We start from the raw sequence: 23,656 nt of genomic DNA, 5'->3' as shown, positions 1-23,656 counted from the left end.
AGTTCATTGATTTACTTGCTTTTATTTATACTTACATGAATAAAATAATGTTGTCTCATTATTTCGCTCTCTTGGAAGAAATGATTGTTTCTGTGGTTTGTTGTTTCACCCACTTATCCTTTAGGATTGGATTATTTAGTTTCCAATTAATTATTAGTCTGTTTTTTCATAGTCTTTTATTATATGTAATTTTTATTGTATCATGATCTGAAAAGGATACATTTAATATTTCTAATTTTCTACATTTGATTATAAAGTTTTTATATCCAAATATATGGTTAGTTTTTGTGTAAGTGCCATATACTGCTGAGAAAAAGTATATTCTTTACTATCCCTATTAAATTTTCTCCATAGGTTTGTCATATCTAACTTTTCTAAAATTCTATTCACCTTTTTAACTTCTTGTTTATTTTGTGGTTGGATTTATCTAGTTCTGATTGAGGGAAATTGAAATCCCCATCTAGTTTGGTTTTGCTGTCTATTTATTCCTGTAATTCATTTAACTTCTAAAATTTAGTGCAATATTACTTGGCATTTAGTATTGATGTACTTTGACATAGGTCATTTCCCCTGCTTCTGACAGCAGTCATTTTTCTAAACCAATCAGGATGAATTAAGGAAGTCTACTCATCTTCACAATTATTTTGGTTAATTATCCACTTTGACTAAGAAGAGCTGGTTACATGTTATGGTTGTTTCCTGAAAATTGGTCAAAGTCTAACTTAAAGGTTTTTTTGAGTAATAAGGATTAACTAGTAGACTATTGTTGTCTTGGTGTGTTTAGATTGTTATCTCGGGAAGAGCACAGTGTGAATGGAGCCCTGAACTAGGAAATCAGAAAATCAGTTTGAGTTATATGATTTTGGGCAAGTCACTATCTTTTGGCTGTCAATTTCCCTATTTATAAAATAAAAGGGGCTGTCATTTCCAAAATATATAGAGAATTGACTCTAATTTATAAGAAATCAAGCCATTCTCCAATTGATAAATGGTCAAAGGATATGAACAGACAATTTTCAGATGATGAAATTGAAACTATTTCTACTCATAGGAAAGGATGTTTCAAATCACTATTGATCAGAGAAATGCAAATTAAGACAACTCTGAGATATCACTACACACCTGTCAGATTGGCTAAGATGACAGGAAAAAATAATTGGAGGGGTTGCGGGAAAACTGGGACACCGATGCATTGTTGGTGGAGTTGTGAACAAATCCAAGCATTCTGGAGAGCGATCTGGAATTATGCCCCCAAAGTTATCAAACTGTGCATACCCTTTGATCCAGCAGTGTCTCTATTGGGCTTATATCCCAAAGAGATACTAAAGAAGGGAAAGGGACCTATATGTGCCAAAATGTGGTAGCCCTTTTCATAGTGGCTAGAAACTGGAAAATGAATGGATACCCATCAATTGGAGAATGGTTGGGTAAATTGTGGTATATGAATGTTAGGGAATATTATTGGTCTGTAAGAAATGACCAGCAGGATGAATACAGAGAGGCTTGGAGAGACTTACATGAATTGATGCTAAGTGAAATGAGCAGAAGCAGGAGATCATTATACACTTCAACAACAATACTGTATGAGGATGTATTCTGATGGAAGTGGATGTCTTCGACAGAGAGAAGATCCATTTAGTTTCAATTGATCAATGATGGACAGAATCAGCTACACCCTGAGAAGGAACACTGGGAAATGAATGCAGACTACTTGCATTTTTGTTTTTCTTCCCAGGTTATTTTTACCTTCTAAATCCAATTCTTCTTTTCAACAAGAGAACTGTATGGTTCTGCACACATATATTATATCTAGGAGATACTATAACATATTTAACATGTATAAGACTGCTTGCCATCTGGGGGAGGGGGTGGAAGGAGGGAAGGGAAAAGTTAGAACAGAAGTGAGAGCAAGGGATAATGTTATAAAAAGTTACCCATGCATGTATTTTGCCAATAAAAAGTTATAATAAAAAAAAAAAAAGGAGGGCTGGGCTGCATAATAGTAAATTAATAAAAGAAGACTCCTTTCTAGCTCTGAAGCTTGTAAATTTGAGGGATATTCTTTTTTTTTTTTTTTTTTTAGGATATGGATAATCAAAATTAATTTAAGTCAACAAACATTTATTAAAAATCCAAATATATGCAAAGAACTTTGCTAGGAATAGAAGTACAAAAAGGGAAAAAGTCCCTGTCTTCAAGGATTTTATATTCTACTGTGGAACCTCTTGAAATTTCAGGGGTGGTAGAAGTGATTTTTTTATAGACAGCAGATTATATAAAACCTTATTTTCACTATGTGTAGTTCTATTTCAGGTAGTGTAATTATCCACTTTATAATTAGATAGCCACTCTGTCTTTCTAATAATTTTAATACCCAAATTGTATACTATACTAACTCATGAAGAAAGCTTTATAAAAATTATTTTAATATCTTTATATATATTTATCATCATCCTTTTTTTTTTTTTTTTTTTTTTTTAATCTCTATCCCTAATGGAGGTTAGATGGGATCTCCCCACCTGAGCTGAAGGTTATTATGTAAGTGTGATTTGTGGACTAAGTTCTTTCTGACAAAAGGTGAAATGATATTATTTATTGATCCTTTTGGCTGGAAGGGATTTGCTGCTTGTGAAGCTCTTCAAGTTAGTTACAGAGTGAATGCAGGGATTCTTCTCCCTTCCTCTTCTTTAGGATTGCCTCAAGGTTAGGGGAGACCCCTTGATTTCTAACCAGAAGTGTCTTGAACTTGTGCTCTTTGGACTGCTTTACTGAAATAAAAAACTTGTGCTCTTTGGACTGCTTTACTGAAGTAAAAAAGGTGAAGATCATGGCAGCAGAAGAGTTCTTACTTTTGTCTCCAGTGAACCTTGGATTTAGGGGGTTTCTTTTTCTTTTCTTTTCTCTCAGCACCCAGGTGGAGATGAGGTTCTCGTAGAACAAGCTGGCGGGGATGCGACTGAAAGCTTTGAAGATGTAGCACACTCTATGGATGCCAAGGACATGCTCAAACAGTACTACATTGGAGAAGTTCACCCGGTAAGGGGCTTTGAGCTAGAGCCTGAGATGGGGGAGGAGAGAAAGGCACATTAAACAAGAGTGAAATGAATTAGAGGTTGGTTTTTTGGTTTTTTTTAGCTTACTAGACAGATACAACTTTTTCCTGCCCTCAGATTCATGTTCATATAAGACTGATCACTTTCTGTTGATTCACAATCAAAAGGAACAGGTTGTGAATTTTTCACTTATAATGAAAAGCACCTTTCCTTACAGCGATTTGGCCATGTGCCATTGTCTGGTAGCTTCTGTGTGTGTGGTTGGGGAGGCTTGGTTCTCCTTCCTTAGAACAGCTAGCTCTGCATATATATATTTCTTCATTTTTTGAGTAATTTCCTTAAACTTGATTTTTTTTTCTTTCAGAGTGACCGTAAAGAAGGATCCCAGGTAAGAAAGCATCTGTTTCTTCTGTCCCCTGAAGCAGAATCTTTTATCTAATAGACCTACCAGTTTGGTGTATGCTTTTAGTTTAAATTGTGTTGTTATGGGTTTTTAAAAACCAGGCAGAAGCACTCCCCTATCTTTTTAAAAGGATTTTGAATTAAATTCCATCATAGGAGAATAGGACAGCTGAGGTTTTAATAATAGGAAAAATGTCCTATACAATCAATTTGCAAGCTAATTAGCATATAAATTTGGAGCTTGACCCTAGAAAAATGATATCTGGCTTGATGAACTGGTGATTTTTTTTTTTTTTTTTTAAAGTCTCTTGGCATCAAAGACTTAGAGCATCGGTTTTTCTCTTTCATTCATCCTCTCCTTTTCCTTTCCAAATACAAACATATACATATATACATATTCTCTTTATTTCCATTTTCAAGAGTTGTGGGATGAATCCACATAGAAATGGGCTTTCTACTCTTTATCCAGTAATCTAATTCTTCTACCAATTAAAAATGTGGAAGCTGCTATGCTCAGGAATATTTCCTTTCATCCATTTCTCTATGTTTTAGCAGGAAGAGTGAAATCCGTCACCATTCAGTACAGTTGAGAGTTAGCAGATGCTTCCCACTGTTATCATGCCCAGAACAAAAAAGATGAAGGGCTTTCTTAGGCATCTCTAGCTTCAGGACATCTGTTTCTTCACTGACTTCCTGTTCTTCCCCTTCCTCCTTCTCAGCCCTGCCTCCTTTTCCAACCCACCTTTATAGATGATAGAATAGGAGTATCATAAAATCACTGTGGCTTTTCTTCCATTCCCTTGGGCTTGAATTGCCAGGCAGGTTTGGTGCAGCAATTAATGTTGGCCTAGACACAGGAATTGAAGCTTGAGATGCCTCAAAATGGCTTTGTCTGAGGAGTGCAATCTGCTCTTTGTGCCCCACACACTCACTATGCTAATCCATCTAATCATTTTCAGAAAAAAAGAAACTTGTCTGTACTAGCTGTGAGCAATATTGGCTTATAAACTATACTTCTACAGCCTCAGCCTGTGTTCTGTGCTTCTGAGCCCTTGTCAATAAAATTGAATTGAACAGTTCCAGATGTTCTTATATAGTTTATCAAAGTTGTCCTGAAAGCCTTAACAGGTCTAATGAGGGTCTATGCTTCCTGCAGGTGGGTCCCTGTTTGCCTAGGAGATTCGTCCTGGCTTTTCCTTCATAGATGCATCTTTGTTTCAACCCTTAAAATAGATTCAGAATGCTGAAATAGAGAAAGCCTTATTTCTTGCACCTTTTCCCATGGAATTATAGTTTCTTTCCCATACCTTGAAGAAGAGGATATTGTGCTGAAGTTAGGTCCCTCTTGCAGGTGCTAAAGAAGCTCTGGGCTTTGAGGACAGTTGAGAGTTGAAGCAGTGATTTAATAACGTCTGGCAGCTGCTAGTAATGGCTATTTTTTCAGTTGGAAATTTAAGAAGATATTCTTCTGGGATAAGAAAGCAATCTCATTTGAAGTAAAGATCCTACATGTCCCTCTAAAGAGGTTTTTATTAAAAAATGTCATGTGAAAGTTTGACTAGAGCCTTATACCTTTTACAAGATTTACTGAAGTGATAATAATGGACATTTCCATAGCGTTTTATGGTTTGATTATTCACCTCTACTCTCTTATGCAGATGATTTGTAATCCCTGTTATGTCTATGGAATATTAATGAAAGAACACTAGATAACTATTATAATAATAAAAATAAATTCTTCCAGCTGACAGTTTAGCAGTTAGTTTCTACTGATGGCCAAAGATAAAGTTTTGATTACTGACTCAGTTTTTCCTCATGTCCAACATAATTATGTAGATATCATAGTTCTTCTAAAAGTGACATATACTAGATCATCATGTTTGCTTTTAGTTCTCTTCCTCTTTAGTTCAGGATTCATGTGCAACAGATGGCCTTTTAGACATTTTGTAAAGGCAACTGGTGACTGGGAGTCAGGAAGGCCTACATGAAAATCCTGCCTCAGACATGTAGCAGCAGTCATGTGATCTCTGTGGGCCTTGGTTTTCTAATGTGTAAATCAAGGGGGTTGGACTCTGTGACCTCTAAGGTCCTTTCCAATTCTAAATCTATGATTCAGTGAACCTGTCACCTCCCAGAGAAACAGACTCCAAACCTGAACTTAAGGACTTCAGTTCCTTAAGCAACTTAAGAAGTACTTCCTCTCTCAAGTTATCAGATAAAACTTCCAATATGTGCTTTTGTTTGCTAGCTAGCCAAACTGCCATTTCTGGTAACTTTCTGACTTATCTTAACTAATCAAGGGAAAAGGAAAAAAGGGGGAAAAAAAGAAAATGGTAAAATCTCTTATATAATCACATCTTTTTATTTTAGCTGATTTTTGAAGAGGGTAGAGGGGGAGACTGTTGAAAGTACAGTTTTTAAAAATTTGAGGATTTTATCCGCTTGGGTATAAGGGTTATTTCAGTCTTTGTCAATAAATGAGTTTTTGGCCTGATAAAAATCAGGTGGTTTCTCTCTCCCTCCCCTCTCCCCCAATATCTCTTCTATTTACTTTACTCTTCACAATATGAAGAGAGCTCTCACTCTCTTTGTTACTTTTTATGTAGGTAGGATAAATGTGAAATGTGAAGGAGGCTGTGGAAAAGTCTGCTATTCTACTTTAGGTCGTTTTTCTTTAGAACATTAAAAAAACAAAATATGTAAAAATAACAACTATCTATTTGGTTAAACTTAATCTAGTTTTTTTAATGTGTAATCAGAGTGAAATTCCCTAAAGTTTACCTTTCTGACTTACAGCTCATTTTAGTTAGTAACGGAGTTCCTCTTCATGTTCTTTTCAGTGCCCTCTATCCAGGAGACATGGTCATTTTTTACCGTGATTTAAGTGTTAGATCTAGATCACTTTACTAAGGTAGCTCAAGGGCCTGGGCACCAGACAGATACAGAAAACTCACTTTCATTCATGCCTAGTTTCTAGTGTCTAGGTAAGACCCTCTTACCTGCTCTAGACAAGGTCAGTTTAGTGAACTGAGAAGCCTCTCAAACCCTTGAGCTAATGGACCTTTATAGTTCAATGCATGCAGTGCATGTTCCTTACTGTGCAGTTTTGTGCAGTAGACATCTTGAAAATCACTTGGCCATGTTTGGAATTAGGAACTTTCATGTTCCATAAAGCAAATCTCTCCTGATCAATCATTTGCCAAGAGAGTTAATTTGGGATTACCTGTTAAAAATTTGGGATTATCTGTTAGAGAGCAAGAACACAGATAAACTCCATAAACTGGCTTAGCCAGTAGTTTCTATTAATTTCTCTTGTTAAATTTGACCAGGATTCTGTTGTGTGCAGACAGCTGATATGAACTCACTGCCTTTCTAGGGGGGGGGAAGTATAAGTGTAAGGAAGTCAACTCCATGGATCAAGAGGGGTGGACTTCAGAAAACCTTCTCCATTCTTTTGCTATGCGGGTGTCAGAGGTTAACCTACTGTTTCTGCTAACATCATAAAGTCCTTGGCATAGACCTTGGGCTCTGTGACGATGGCAAATGAGCACAGCTTTCGGCTACTTCTGCAAAGCTGGAAATACTTTGACCTTGATGAATCTGGCACCAGATTGTATGAATAATCTCATCTGTATAATGTGTGCACAACCATCCCAGTTAAGATCAGAAAAGTTCATCTTGAGAAGCTTGGCCGCTCACTGGTTTGATTTTTCTTTTTTTGGTCACTAACTCAGTAAAAACCATAAGATGGGGCCTTGATTTAAGTTGGTGGAGGGAGCTCCCACACTGAAAAGATTTTAATCCCTAAAAGATGTTGTAGTTCGTTGCTTTATTTGGTCTGTTTCTAGCAGTTTGGGGAGGGTGCATATGAGATAACTTTAAATTTAGACCCTCGCCTGTTTTGTATAGAACTCTCCCTGAAAACAGCTTTTGAAGACAAATTGAATGTTATTTTCACCCGGGATAATGAGCTTTCTTCAATTTTGCTCACCATGGAACATGGTTTTAAATCCTTTGTGCTATTTTATTTTGTGACACAAGATGAAATAAGAATACCTGTGTAAGGTGGCCAAATGTAGCTATATGGAACTTGAACAAAGTGATTTTGGGAGCCATTTATGATAAGGATTTTTTTTTTAAAAAATCATATCTATAAAATTATTCAAGTTCAGAAGTAGGCAGAATTTTTGTGAAGACCTTCACTTTACCATTGCACTTAGGTCTAATAATGATCGCTGCTTGCTGAAGCATCATTATGAAGGAAATTAGATTCCTTCTTGCATTTGTTAAACACTCATTTTGTAATATTATCTTTTGTGCTGAATCTTAGGATTCAGTGGACTCTGTTGAAAATGCTGGTGCCCTTCATGTCAGTTCTTGAGATTGCTCTGTAGTCTACTTTTTTGTAAAACAGCAAGTTCCATTCAGAGTTAATCTTTAAAAACAAAGGTCACCAGAGCCCAACCTCATTCTCAGAGCCGTCATTCTTAGGTCCTGGTATACATCATTTCATGCTTCCATTTTAATGGCTTTGATTACCTCCACAAAAGTCCTATTTGGATGTCACATTGTTGTCCAGAGATGACCCAGGCGTCTCAATGGCAACAGGAATGCAAGTCTTAGAAAGACTTAATGTATATTCTCAATGATGGTCTGTTGTCCAAACACACTGACCATGTTAAATAGGAAGGAGCTTGAGCATTAGAAGGTAAAGGCCTGAGAATTTTGTTATTTTGTTTTGTTTTGGCTATAATAAGTCAAAAAGATTATTGGTGAAGGAGACGCAGTCATCCACCTTGATGGAAAAACATCACCTGAAGTACTAAAATATAAATATATCTTTTTCTTTTATCTAGTTGATTGAATTCTTGAGTTTTTTTTCGTTAAGAGTTTTTTGAAGAATATTCTTTTATTTATATTTGGAGAATTGTGCTTTTATTCCCATGGAGCCATATTACAGTAACAAACAGGATGTTTTTCTTAGATATCAGCATCACTGCTTTGCAAAGTGGTAATCAAAGCAGCCAAAATCACTCATATTTTCTACCTATATAATAAGATGGAATAACTTTAGATTAGAAATTTTAGTTGTTTGTGAACTCATTTAATGCTAGTTCCCCCATGTCCATATCACTGTTACATTGGTAAATGTATATTTGTTTTTTGTTTTTTGAAGGCAAGTGTCTTGAGGTTTCATATAAACTCAGATCCTCCTGGCTCCAGGTCTAGAGTTCTATCCGCTGCGCCACCCAGCTGCCCTGATGTAGATAGATGTATATTTGAAAATAAAATGAGTTAGGATTTCTTTTAATTGAAGTTCAAGATGAGACTCACCATAGGATAAATACTGTGGCAAAGCAAGGTTTTAATGTACTTGAGAGGGGAAAATTTTACATTTATTTAAAGCCTTAACATCCTGAGTTTCTTCTCAGGAATAATTGTCCAAAAAAAATTGAAATTTTTCTATTCTGATTAGAAGATAAGACTCCCAACTAGGGCTTCCAAATGTTCATTATTTTTCCTGGAATTTTCCCTGTGGCTTAGGATATTTTGCTTTCTATTTCAAATACTTGTATTCATAACCAGTTGATTTGTGATTTTTAAAATAAATTGTATAACTGGATACTTTGTAAAACTTTTTTTTATTTTACTTTAACTATGAAATTCTAAATGTTCATTTTTCAGTTGAAGGTAGAGTTGTTTCTATATGTGCAATATCTTTCCTCATCTATGATAACCTTGTATATCCTTAAGATTGCTGGTATTCTTAGGTATCTTTTGCTAGATTTATACTTCTGCAATAAAAGATGTATAGGATATACAAGTATATAAAAGGATATAAAAGTATATAGGATGCCCCTATAGCAAGAGACACCTAGTCTTCAGGGGTGGGCTCTCTTAAGCTACTCTCTTGGATTAGAGATCCTAGGGAAAATAGTTTTATTGGACCTGGTTTCCTACATGGTTGTCAATTCTGGAAATCCTAAGGAACTTTTGGGGCCATATCAAAAGATTTTATCACCCAGGGTAATAGGGGTAGAATCTAAACTGGAAAGGAAGCAGGACCTTCTCATTTTATCTCAAGGGAAAGCCCTCACTGCCTACCCTCTAGTCAAGCTTGCTAAGGATAATTCTCCTAGGAATGACTTGGTAAGAAAATTACATGGGTTAATTGAATTTGACATGGAAGGAAGTAGTAGAATTTTAAAGAGAAAAAGGGGAGTGGTAGAGACCATCTAGTATAGCCTCTTTAGCTTAGAGATGAGGAAAGAGAAAAGTTAAATGACTATGATTTGAGGGAGGTGGCCCCAGTTCTAATTATAAGTAGCTTTCCAAAAGGGCCACTTAGTTATTAGTAAATGTCTCCTTTCAGTTCTCCAAGACCATCTAGTGTCTTAATTTATGAGTTTTAAAAATTGTTGCCCAATGTGTTAATGAAGCTATTAAAGACCTGATTTTCTTTTAAATTTGGAAACTAATTTTTTTTTTCTTCTTAAAAATCACAGTACATTTGTGATGGGGTTTATTAACTCTTGATCACTTATACCCAAAATATTCATTGAGAGTTATATCCAAAATATTCGTTGAAAGTTATATCCAAAATATCCATAAGAAAACATGCAAAGGAATTCCTTGTTTTTGAAGGCTGAAAATACTCCCCTGTACTCATATCCTAGCACTTAGTTTTTTACTCTGTTATACCACAGAGTAGAAAGCCCTGACATTTATAAGAGTCGCTATGTTCTGCTCCCTCAAAACCTTGTATGGAAATTTAAGTCAGAGGAGGGTCATAACCAGTTGATTTTCCTCCATGGCCAAAAGTATATATATATATATATTAAAGGGAACTCTTAAGGTTCTTCTTTTAAAACCCATTAGGCTGAATATCAGAACTTTGGGGATGATGCTGTAGATTGGAAAGTGATATTTGGAGGGAAGGATAAAGGTAAAGGTAGACATATGTGTTAGTAGAATAATTTAAGGACTGAATGTCTTACTTTTTTTTTTATTTTGTGGAAATTAAAAATAACTTATTTGGCTTCTTTCCAAGCTTGGCTGAGGGACTTGGCTTCTAAGAGCACTGCCTTAAACAACTCTTTCATTGTAGTTGATTAAAAGTGGGGCCACTGTAGCCTGGCATTTACTTGGCTGTGAATATCCTTAAGGGAGAGCAAATTTTTTACCTTCCTTTTTTTTTTTTTTTTTTTTTTTTTTTTAACTGTAATCTGTTAGGTAAGAATGTGTCTTATCTTCTGGGTAGATGGTTATGATTAAAATCAGGGAATTTTGAAGTACTTTTGGTTTTTTAAAAAAAAGCATATATGCTTTCAAACATTGATTAGAAAGTTGTTTTAACAGTTTAATCCAGTTTTCTAGCTTTAGACCCTTTTACTTTTAGGCCATATTTGAAGATGACCAGAAAAATCCTCTGCATTCTCCATGTTTCAGAATTTTAAACAATATAATCAAGAGAAAAAACTAATGTTTTAAGGGAAGACTTTTACATAGATAGTATGTCTTTTACCTTCATAGTTCTAGACTGAGTCCTACAGTGTATAACTTGTCCTTTAATTCCTTCATTTTTGGCCTATGTTCAAAATTTCTAGTAAAACATCTTGTTTCATAGCCCCTTTACAAATCTTTTCTGTTAAGCACCAATATGAAAAATCTCAATGCTACTATTAGATTAAAAATGAGACCATTGTCCTTTTCCCGATGCAGCCAGATCATCTGTTTTTGCTGTTGAGAAATGTAAGAAGTAAAGGATTAGGCAACATTTTAGGTAATTAGCTTAAAATAGAATCAAGAGTTGAGGCTGTGAAGTTTTCATTAGACATGTGCCCCATGGTTGTGGATTCAAAGACCTCAAATACCATCATAGTTAGCATAGACCATTGAACATTTTTTACTTTTTTTTTTTTTTTGGCATTTAATTTCTTTCTGGTGCTAAGGAAAGACTCGGCTTAATTTGCATGGCTTAAATAACAGGCATGCAAGATTGAAACTTCATTCCACACTATTCAGAAGTATTTGCTAGGAAGCCTTTCACTAATTTGTCAGAAATTTACAGACTTCTACACTTAGGCAACAGTCATATTTTGAGAGGAAGAACCTTATATCTGTGAATTGTTACTCACTGTCAGTGGTTTTACAGACTTTTTGTGTGATAGTGTTAATTTCTGAAATTACCTGTCATTTGAAAATATAAGCAATGAGATGTTTGGATTCAAGGTTGTTGATAATGGAATCTTTCTTATTTTATATGAGTTTTAGGTGGATGTTCTCCTTTCTTATCTTCACTTCTCTTTTTATGGTACCATTTAAGTTTTACAGTCTTTAATCATAGTTGTAGTATGCAGTTATAAGTGTAGAAAGCAAATCAATTTTCCCTAAAAATAATAATGTAATGAAACTCTCATTGTGTGGAATACTACATAACTAGCCATTGTATTCCAGAAGAACTTTAACAATTTTGATCTGTTTCAGGAACATGTGGTCTGAGCTTTTGTCAATGGCAAGCCCAATAGATTGGATAGCCTAGTAGGAGCATAAGTTCGCTTCACTGGAATTGTTATACCTGAGCTCCCCTCCTCTTGCATACCTACTATTAAGGATTTTTAAAAGTTGTATCTAGTTTTAGAGCTGGCCTAAAGCAGGGTTTCTTAAACTTTTTCCACTTCTGACCCTTTTTTACCCTAGAAATTTTTATATAACCTTGAATATGTAGGTATATAAAATAGACATACAAATCGATGATAATATCTCATAAAGAAATTTATTTTGAAATAATTCTTTGTTTACATTTAATGTTAACCATCTATTAAAGATGAAAGCAAATTTGCATGCTATTGAGTTGAATGTGCTTGTTTATTTTTACATAAATTGGGGTATTTGAGACCTTTTACTGTTGGCAAATTTTTTGTGATCTCCATATGGAGTTGTGACCCACAGTTTAAGAAGCTTTGCTCTAAAGTAGAGTTTGAAAAAAGTAAAAATAAAAAAAATAAAATAGAATTTGTACTTATGTTGCATTTTCCAGTTTTAAATAAGCAGTACTAATCATATTTTCTTTCTTTCTTTTTGTTCATATCTCCAGAATTCAGGTTCATTTTTTAAAAGGTACAGTATTACTTTAACAAACTTTCTTGTATTTTACGAGTACTCCATCTGTCATGATAATAAATATTTACTTTCTACAATACGATAAAAAGTTACAGCTTTGAAAAATCTTGCTTTTTAAAAGGAAGGTTCCCACCAGTTCACAAGTCTAACTTGTCCATCATAACCTTTAGATTTCTTTTCTGCCCTATATAAAGGTACTATTCCCACCATGTTATATTTGTTCACTGAGATGAGACAAGAATGTGTTCAAGTTATTTAGCCTCATTAACTACATATATATCAAGAAGAGGGCCAGTTAGGCTATGTCGAACCTTATGGTTTTAAGACCTATAGAGCTCTAGTAAAAAGAAATCTTTTTTCAAGCAGTTTCTTTCTGGTTTTGAAACTTATTCAGAAAAATCTAAGCAATCCCTTTAACTGAGTGTGTCTTTGCCTTTCAGTAGTCATTTTCATGTTATAACATTATTTAGACTTACATAACTTGATGGAGAAAGTCTTCTGCAGAAATCTTAATTATTACTGAATGTGACTGGATACTATGACAGTTAGAAATGTCAGTTCATTATTCACTTGCGTGTTGTTATTTGGAAGTAAATTTCCCAGTTTTTTGCCTAGGGAAAAAAAGGTATTGATTGTGCAAAACATTTTGGAAAATGGGCATAACGTTATTGCATTTTGTTTTACTTTGTTTTCCCTAGATGCTGCTCAACTTGCATCATCCCCATCATGGGTGCTGTCCTCTTAGCTGTCATGTATCGTTTCTACATGGCCGAGAGCAGATTGTCCTGAGCCAGCCTCGCTGGAACCTGGAAAGAGAACATCCTAGAGAGAGAGAGAGAAAAAGTGCAGTCCTGCTCTGGTAGGACTGCTGGATTCCCCCCTCTTTGAATCCTGCCAATTTTATTGCTCCCCTGCTGAGTCAAAATGGGCATGTCAACTGTCCACCTCCGAACTGGGACCATGCGCCTCATCATACAGTTGCAATGCCTTACTTACCCCCAAGAGGCACCATAATTGTTGAGCATTCCATTCTCTAGCTCATCTTTTCTTCCTGAAGTTTTTGTAAATAGCTCTTCATTTCACAGTTTTCTGTCAGTCATTTCAGGAAAGTGAAGAAGTCATTTGAATGTGTATATGTAAAACAATTCTGTGCTTTTACAGAGAAGAAAATGCTGGTTTATAATGTTGTTCAATAAAAGTGTCTGCCTCTGGCACTTTGAACTTAAAACAAGCATTCTCAAAAGAAGGGCAGCAAAATATCTGGTTCTGAGGATGAGAGAATGTTTATTTTTTCTCTCTATATTGGTAGCTACTTTTAAGCAAATACCAATTTTTAAAAATTACAGTCTTAACTTAATTCCATTTATTTTGTTGTTTCTGCATTATTTATTTGAAGTATCAAGTGCATCACTACTGCCACCTAGAACACAATTTTCTAAATTGTCATTTTTGAGGATAATAGTGTACTTTCATTTCCCCATAACAGTAACACTTGACCTCTGTGGTCCCAATTTCTTCTTTTTTTAAAGTGGTGTTTGAAATAAGCTCGTCTTTCCTTTGGTGGATTAGTGGAGCTGATGAGTTTTTAAGGAGCCCTGAGGGACAGCTGGGTGTGAAAGTGGTAAGGAGTGACAGTGTATTTGGATGAAAAGGATTCTGAGGTACTACTCTAGGCAAGTGAAGAAACAGTTTGAAGACACAGTAACCATTCCTATAGCTTGATACTTATTTTTTTGGGGGGTCTGTTAAAAACTAACAGCAAATCTAAGCTCCAGGTTAGTTTGTTGAGCTTTCTCAGGGTATTTGTTTAATGTAGTAGATTTTGGAGGGGTACTGATTGCTTAAGAGACTGTGACTCCAAATGTATCTATGACATTTGGGGTGGGAAATAATTGGTACAATAATGTGGTATTTGTGGGTGGGATTAAACAAGAAGAGAAAATGTTTGCGTTTATGCCTCTCTCTTTCACCTCTGTGGCTCCCAGGTATTTGTAACTCTTCCTGTTGGAACGTATTTAAAATAAAAGAGATATCTTGTTTTTTTTGTTGCCATGGTGTTTTTATCTGTTGCTCACTTGGCTTCTCAGGAGCAGACTGTCCCAAACTCTAGACTTTCTCCTTTCTCCTTGTGAGCACCTGTGTACACACCACACTGGATCCCATTGAGGAGCCGTTTTGTTGATGATTCCCACTTGTCCTTTGAGAATTTCTTAACTCTGTTGCTGAATATAGTTAAAGGACTAGTGCCTCTTCCAGCAGGGAAGCCCCACCAGCTCTTACCATTTCCTCCTCCCCTCCTTCACTTGCCAGGGACCCAACGAGACAGGAAACTGCTCAGCAAACCTGTGTCTGCCCATGCAAACTATTTGAGAAAAAGTTCAACCAAGGTCTTGCATCCTCTGATTTAGCAGATGAGTGAATACAGAATTCATTAAATAGTATTTATAAACTTTTACATGCACATATGGTTACTGCCTGTTGGATACCTAAAGGTTTCTGGAGGAAATTTTATGGATTTCTGGGATATGTGTGTGATGCAACCTTTCTTTTGGAAAATGTATTGGCATCTATTGCAAACCCCTATTTTAAGATGTGATCTGTATGGTTGAGAAAATCTGTTTAGTTGCTCTTTGTAAAGGAACATTGTCTGTTGATTCCTCTAAATTGTGCAGGACAGGAATGCCTCGAGTAAAGGGATTGGTGACAATGCGGATAAATGGGTTTATCTAGAAATGTGAGGGTGTTTTTTTGTTTTTGTTTTTGTTTTTGTATTTGGTGGTGGTGGGGATGCTGGGTTAGAGAAGGAAACATTAAAAGTAAATGAAGCCAGAAGATAACCCAGACGCATTAGAGGAAGTATATTGGCAACATTCACAGTTGAATGCAAACCAGCTGGCTTACAAGAGATTTTGTAAAACTATCCTCATGTAAAAATGATGTTTTGATGTGTTTTTCTATTTTGTACAGGACATCTTTTCCTGTTTATATCTGGAATTATTCTTCCCTTGAGCCAGATGAAAATTCTTTGGTCTCATCCCTACCACACATAAAACCCACCCAAACCGAGTTCCTTTTTGGACTTTTAGACTGCTCATATGACATCTTTAGTTGGGTTATTAAAACTGCTGTTGGGTGCATTTGCTGCAATGTTATGTTGGAAATGCCTATGTTGCAGGGACCTCTCCAGCGGGAGAGCCCATATCACGGCTGCCCTTTCTGATGGGTCTGAGCAGCAAGGAGACCCAGGTAACAGAATACACAGCAGTTTCAGCACCTTTGGGTAGGTGGCAAAAACTGGTCTCAGGCATCTGTGGAAGAACTCCCCTTTGGCTCCCAGTGCTCACTGGCACTGGCCTCGGGGGCATTTTCTTGTTTATTCTTGAGGAAAATTAGCTCCCATAGACTAGCTGCACTGAGTCAGAAGCATGATGTCTAGGGAATAAACTTAGGAAAGAGGCGGGGGAGGGGGGCTGGTGCTACCAAGAATAGACGCCGTTGGCTGTGCCAGTTGGTGAGTCTTTGTGCCAGCTCCCTAGAATTCTCTCATCCTACCCCTGGAGGAATTAGTTTCGGTAATTTTTCTACTTGTCAAGAGAGGGAGGTAGTAGAAACAAAGTTATTATTGTGTTTCTCAGGGGAATAACTTCACCAGAAGCAAAATCCATTGGAACCTATAATTTCAACCTCTGGAGTTCCTTCCTGTAGCAGAAGTCATAAAAGTAAGTATTGTGAAATAAGAGCATTGTTGAGTTCCTATTCACTTGTGAATATTCCTATTCAGTTGTGGAGTAATGAAAAATATTTTACAGGCCAAGTATGTCATTACAGCACCTCATGCTTAAAATCTGAGGTGATACCTATCTAGTTTAAATTCCATTTTAGGAGATGGAGATGACATAGGCAGAAAATTAATACCTGCTCCTACTCTCCTAGGGCTCTAAGAGGTAGTCAGTCCTGACTTGTCCCAACAAGAATCTGATTTGTCGAACTATCTCCCTCTGTAGTTGGCCAGCATGACAAAACCATTGGAGAGTTGAGCAGGATTTGGCTGTCTCAGCTCTCCAAGAGCTAGCCTTGGAATGTGCGGGGGTGATGCAGAAGAGAAATGTTTCTCCAATTACCTGCTATTTCTTGGTTTGGCACCTTATTTCTTCCCTAACTAGCAACTTTGTTTTCAACACACATCTTAAATTTATCTAACTGGAGAAAAAATATTAATATAATTTAAATTGCCCTTCTTTACAGCATACTTACCTGACCAATAGTAAATGTATGACATCAGCATCCATCTTTTGTAATCAGTAATGGAGTGTGTTTACCTTTTTAATTTCAGAATATTTTGCACAAAGATGATTTCTAATGGGATGTACAGACAGTGAATGTTTGTTCGAGTGGGAACAACAATAAAGATACTGTTTCCTTTTTCCTGACTTGGGTAACATTTTTTTAATATTAGATTTGGGAGTCTGTTAGATTTCTTTATTCTCAGGTGTTTTGGAAGGAGATCATTTGAATCCTGTGAATATAATCTGTGGCTAGGCTAAGATTTCTGATTAATGGACTCTCCTGATTTGAAACTGTTGGTCTGAAGGATTTCTGTTGCCGCTTACAGGCTGAAGAAAATGCCTCAATAAAGATAAAGAGGGGGAGGAAAACCTCATAGACTTTTTGGACAATAACAGTGTAAACCAAATGTTTAAGTAGGTCTTTTAAAATGAAAACATTATAAGATAATAGTATATTTTCTGTAAAAATGAACAAGGAAGATGCTTTTCGGAAATTTTCAGTTCTGAGATCAAAGCTGTAAGTAATTATAAAATCAAAATAAGAAAACTAGTGTACTTTAATTACTTCTGGCTTTGTAATACTGAGATGAGAATCTTGTAAATCTACTAATTAAACTCAAACTGAATGATTTTTCCTACCATGTGAATCCAGAACCTTTTCTTCCAATAAATCTCATAACCTTGTACAATAGTAAGAAGATGAAGCTTGGTCTGATAATACTTGGGCTCCATGACAGGTCTGCTGCTCAGTCCCATAATACCACTCAACCTTCTTTTCCTTACTGGTAAAACTGAGCCGATACCTATACAGCTTACCTCACTGCCTTGTAGCAAAGTCTTGTGTAACTGAAAGAAAGCATCATATTTTTAAAAAATAAGCACTTTAGCAATTTTGGGTTTTTTGCTTGCTGCTCAGAAGTATTGTTCTGTTTATACAAGCACTGGATCTATTTATGTAGTACTTCATATCTTCCAAAGCACATGATATATATTTTCTAATTTGTCTTTGAAACACCGATGGATAGTAGGTATATTATTATCTCCAATTTACCAGTGGGAAAACTGAAGCCAAGAAAGGTTTGTTGACTTGTCATGCAACTTCCAAGGTGAGGTTTGAATTCTTCCAACTCCCAAGTCCACATTAGACAAAATGTCAACTTAACTAAATCACCTTACCATTACCTAGTCCTGGTAGAAAGATTGAAAGACTGGTTTTAAGGATGCCAAGTTGCTCCCTTTTTGTTGCCAAAGCCGATGGGATGAATTCTAGAATGGAAACAAGTTCTGGATTTGGAGGCAGAGCAACTCCACTGAGAAATCCTGGCTCTGCTAATTGCTATTACTTCAATTTCTTAATGTGTAAAAAAGGATATCTGTAAATGAGCATCTAAGTGTGTAGAAATGAGGACTGCTGGTGATAATCAGCTACTTTCTGATCCTTGCTGGGTCCGTCAGTGATCAGAAGGTATTAGGATTCTACCTTTACTGATCCTTCAGTAAAGTAGCAGGGTAGTAGTTTCTCTAACCATGTGTTCAGTGTGGCAGGTTAAACTCCCATGATAAGTCCAGCTAAGTAAACAAAACATGAGTTAGAGAATAAGAATGCCAGCCAAGGCCCAGTCTATTACATTTTGTCCATCTTTGTTGGGTATTATTAATTAATCTAATTAAATAAATAATAAAATCTAATTAAATAATTCTAATTAATCCCTATGCATTTCAACATCAAGTTAACTGCTTACATCTCAACTTCATGTATCAGTGTCTTTTTTTTTTTAAGTGAAATTATTCTGCAAATGCTTTTTGAGTGAAAAAACAAATCTCTACTTGAAATAAAACATCCTCTGAAATCACTCTCTTGAGAAACTTGTGATATAACTTAATATTGCCAAACAGAAATTGATTTTAAAATATCAGAGCACATTGCTTGTCTTCTCACTGGGTGGGGGATAAGTGGGAGAGAGGGAGAGAATTTGAAATTCATTTACAAAAAAAGTTACCATGAAGGGTATAGCACCCTGCCAAACCTATATAGAAATGAGGGGGGAGAGAAAGGCAAAGGAGGATGTACAGGGTGAAGGGAGAAGATAACGAGGGATCTCTGTTAAGTGATAAATAGCAAGGCAAGTTAAGGAGCAGACTTAGCAGAGATAAGAAGGAAGAGATCTGCATAAACACTAAGACATAGATCAGGAGTGAATTTATTTTTAAAAAGTATGGCTAGTAGTCATTGATCTTAGACACAGTCAAAACCTGTAATTTATATTATGTATCAGCTATACTAATTGTAGTACATTGTAGATGCATATTTATATATGGGTATTTGTATATGTGTGTGTATTTGAGTAAATGTAGACATGTATGCATGTGGCTGTATGTATGTATATAGAGATATATGTATATATGTACGGCAATGTGTATGTATATGTATGTATGTATGTATGTATCTATTACATATAGCTTGCTTGGGCGTTGTGGGGAGGATGAAAAGGAAGAAAAAGAACAAAGTAAAAAAGTGCACTGCAGAGAACAAAAGATCAACCTATAAGGAAGTAAAGAAAAGAACATTCATGAATATAATTTATTATGTATCCTTTCTTGAACTGGAAATTCATTGTTATATTTTGAATCCTTGCTGACATTCTGCTGGGTGTTTGATGACGTTCTGCTTTGTTTTGTTTAAATATGTTAAAAAATGCTAAAAAATAAATTTAAAAAAATATATATTTCTTAGGGTTTTAGGAAAAGCCTTAAAATATGGGGAGGAAAGCTGGAATAAAACAAAAATTTTGCTTTGGTTAAGGAGGAGAAATTGGGAGTCTTCGAATTAAAATTTTTTAGACTCATGTAGGATGAAATTTGCCCTATACTCTAAAGATCTTGTTCAGTGCCACTGATTGGTATTTTACTAAAGAAACTCAAGAAAACATTTTTAAAAGGGGTAAATCTCTACTCATTTTGTTTTGGGTAGATAGCTTCTATATTATGTGGAAATCTGAATGAGATGAGAGCCTTGAACTTAACCTCCATGAGGATTATTTTCAGCTTTGGAGATGGTCATAATGTGAAAAGATAAGGTCATCGGGATAAACAGCCTCAACAACGCAAACGACAAATGTTGTTTGTTAACCAGCATAACAAATGGCATTTTCAGCCCAATAGTGCCATTCTCAAAGCAGCTTCCTATTGTTCTTGTGTTTCTGGTTCTAATCTTTGTGACTCAAACACGCCCATGTTAACATTAGAACCACATGGATGGGAAAAGAGAAGGACCAGATGCTTGGAATTCACCATTTCCGTAGTCGACTTTCTTTTAGAATCTTCCTTCCTGGAATCTTAACCAGTTTTCCTTGTGGGCATTTTACCTAAAGTGTATCTGATTAAATGGCATAACAAAAACGAGTCATGTCATAAGCTTGCTGTGATTGTTCAATTAATAGCAGATAGTCTATTAGAATTCAATGGAAGAACTGCACAGAGGAAGAACTGGGGTGAAGAAATGCTGAATCCTGTGTCTTTGACATCATAGAGAGCACTTAGGTTAAGCAAGAAAAACTAAAGAGATAATACAACGGGCTGTATGGAGCATTTTGGATTCAATGAAGAGCTTTAGATTTGGATTCCAAAGACCTGTATTCAAATCCTGGCTTGGCCTCTTCTGCCTGCTTGGTCCCTGGTGCAGACCTTCATCACCTTGCAGTAGATTATTGCAATAGTTGCTGGTGGGTTTCCTCATTCAGCCAGCAAAGTGATTTTCCCAAAGTGCACATCCAGTGGTGTCATTCTCTTAATTAAAATCCAATATCTCTTATTTACCTCCAGGATCAAATATATTCTTTTTGTTATTCATGGCCCTTCATAACCTACACCACATGCCCCCCCGCCTTTTTACATTCCTCCATGTTGCATTCTTCTATTTCGGGAACAAGATACTCCATCTCTCAGATTCAGGCATTTTTTCCTGACCCCCTTCTCTGGAATGCTGTTCCTTAACTACAGGTTTCCTTCAAGTGCCAGCTAGAATTATTTCTTCTACAAGAAATTTTCCCCAACCCTTATTTATTCTAGTGTCTTCTCTTTTGGTTATTTCCTATTTATCCTATATATATATATAGCTTATTTATACATAGTTTATGTGTTGTCTCCCTCCTTCCCCCAATCCCGTTTGACTTATGTGCTCCATGAGTTCAGGGACTGGCTTTGGCCTCATTTTATATCCTTAGTACTTAGCATGGTGCCTAACAGGCACTTAATAAGTGCTTATCCACTAACAAAAGTAGATTTTGACCTTGGTCATACCCCTTTACTTTTGGGTATTTCAGTTACTTCCTCTGCAGAATTAAGTGGTCGGACTAAATGACCTCTATGGCCCCTTCCAGTTGAAAATCTGATCCTAAGAACCCTGAGAGTATTAGGATCTAACCCCTCAGAGAAAAAGGGAAGTATTGCTTTTCAGGATCTGCTGCTGCTTTTTTCCCCCCCTCTGTCTTCTGGGAATTCTTCCCAACTTCTGCATGCTAATTTCCTTGCTATGGCACACATTAACTGCTTGATCTTTTCTTTTTTTTAAATTTCATGTAGTTTAGGGTGACATGAAAGAGTCACAACCCTTTTTTAAAAATACTAGATCTTTCTCAAAAATGTATGGGGGTGAGGGGAAAGAAAGTATCGGGGAATGCATTTTTGGCCTTATATCATGATGACATTTTATCATATAAATTGCAGAAGCTTTCAGATGTAAAATGTGACTTGATAGAAAGAAAATATTATCTCCCAAGTTGACATGGAACATCGAACCTGTTACCCTGATTGTCTTATTTTCCAGTGAATGTGTTCCTTTCCAGTACAAACTATACATCCAAATAACTGGTGACTATTTCTAGACGAATATTTCCCCATTACTTCCATACTAGGTTGCTGGGTATAAAAAGATAGAAACCAAGATGGTTCTTGCCTTTAATTTGTTTCATATTGGGGATAGAGGTGAGATACTAAATATTTGACCATAAAAAGAGACAATAATTCTAGGGAGAAATCAGAGTATTAACAACTGAAGGTAATGAGGAAAAGCCTGGAGGTATAGTCTGATTTGTACTTTGAAGGAAGCTTGAAATCCCAAGAGATGGAGGTGGTGAAGGAAATCATTTATGGAGGCAGGTGAAAATTGTGAAACAAGAAACATGGCCTAATTGTATTTAAACTTTAAAAAAATTAAATAAAGAAGTTTACATTTTATCTAAATCCTACTCATCCTTCAGAGTTCAGGTCAAATTCCATTTCCTCCATGAAGACTTCTCAGACTATTCCAAACCAAACACAGTGATCTTTTTTCTCTGAACATACATAGTTTTGTTTTACTCAGATTAATTTCAGTAACTCATTATGAAGCATTTATGTGGTGTAAGACATTTATTTCTCATGTGCCATCTGACTTATAATATATATGTATGTATACATATATATGTGTGTATATTTGTATTCCATTTTTCTGACTAAATCACAAGGTTCCTAATGGTGGAGATTATAATATACCACTTTGTATCTCCCTAAACATCTAGTATAGTTCCCAGGATGTAATAGAGAATTAATTTTTGTTAATTGCTTTTTATCTTCAGAAAGACCATAGGTCACTCTTTACTTTTTGTGGAACTTATCACTCCTTTAGTCTGTAAACTATAAATGATCATGTATTATTTAACTATTTGGTGAGTATATGTCCTTAAGGGCAGCTAGAGGTGGTACAGTGGAGAGAGTATTGGGCCTGGAGCCAGGAAGTCTCATCCAGAATTCAAATCTGGTCTAAGACACTTGTGTGTCCCTGGACAATCATTTAACCCTGTTTACCTCAATTGCCTCTAAAATGAGTTGCAGAAGGAAGTTTCTTTGCCAGGAAAAACCCAAATGAGATCATGAAGGTTGACAAGCAACAACAATGGATTTATGTCCCATCCCTTCCCCACCCCCTACCCCCCCAACTTGAATGTAAATTCTCTAAAAACAGGAGGTCTGGTCTCATTCTTGCATATCCCTCCTGGCATCCTGTACAGTGCTTACTAAAGGTAAGGAATTGCTTACCTTTTAGCAACCTTTTCACTGGTGCTTACTGTACTGTCAAAAAATTGAGTCAGTAATAAAGATTTTGTTTTTAAATTTTATTTATATTATTCTGAACTTAAAATAGTATTTCAATAACAGAATAGCACAAAATATACATGAAATTGCAGATCTGTTATGTACAACTTCTATTCCTTTTAAACATATAATAAAGTTATGTAGCTGCTTTTTTTCCTTCTCTCCCAGTCCCTCCATGAATACATTAGACACAAATATATATATGCACACACACACACATATATATTTCTCTTTTATATATATATATATATATATATCTCAAACCGGAACCAGCTTCCAACCTCTGGGTGGCTGGAGTCAAAGAAAGCTGTCTAGAGAAAGGAGAGTGGGGACATCAACAGAAATTTTAATTTCAAAGTTAGGAAAAGAGCTTGGAAGCAAGGACAATTGTGTCAGAGCCCCATCCCTAATGGGGGGACCCAAGGCAATGGGGGGAGATCTTAATACTTATACTTATTGTGAACACCGTGTTAGCACCCTGGATGCCTTAGAATCAGCCAGAGTCAGGATAAGCAAAAGTCCTTGGTCTTTATTCTTGGTCTTTAGGGGTAGAAGTGAAGGGGATGGACATAGGATCTCCACAACCTCCCTTCTCATCTACCACTGAAGTGACTCTGGCTTGTTTTACTCCAATCCCTTAATCCCTCCGGAAATTCTCTG

The 23,656-nt window shown here is 36.0% G+C and overlaps 1 protein-coding gene across 1 annotated transcript in view; it reads left to right on the top strand.

Annotated features, from left to right (window-relative positions):
- Window positions 1-14,627, top strand: part of LOC100922607 (cytochrome b5) — a 40,944-nt gene extending 26,317 nt beyond the window's left edge. Inside the window, exons 2-5 of the mRNA XM_003758536.4 lie at window positions 2,908-3,036; window positions 3,418-3,441; window positions 12,553-12,575; window positions 13,277-14,627. Of these exons, the coding sequence (XP_003758584.1) occupies window positions 2,908-3,036; window positions 3,418-3,441; window positions 12,553-12,575; window positions 13,277-13,367 (267 nt within the window). The 3' untranslated portion in view covers window positions 13,368-14,627. The remainder of the gene's footprint in view (window positions 1-2,907; window positions 3,037-3,417; window positions 3,442-12,552; window positions 12,576-13,276) is intronic.
- The last annotated feature ends 9,029 nt before the right edge of the window (window positions 14,628-23,656 follow it).

This window comes from Sarcophilus harrisii, chromosome 2 (assembly GCF_902635505.1).
Source record: "Sarcophilus harrisii chromosome 2, mSarHar1.11, whole genome shotgun sequence".
In the NCBI taxonomy this organism is placed as follows: Eukaryota; Metazoa; Chordata; class Mammalia; order Dasyuromorphia; family Dasyuridae; genus Sarcophilus; species Sarcophilus harrisii.
The sequence above is the reverse complement of the archived record's forward strand: the minus strand, read 5'-3'. Positions and strand labels throughout refer to the sequence as shown.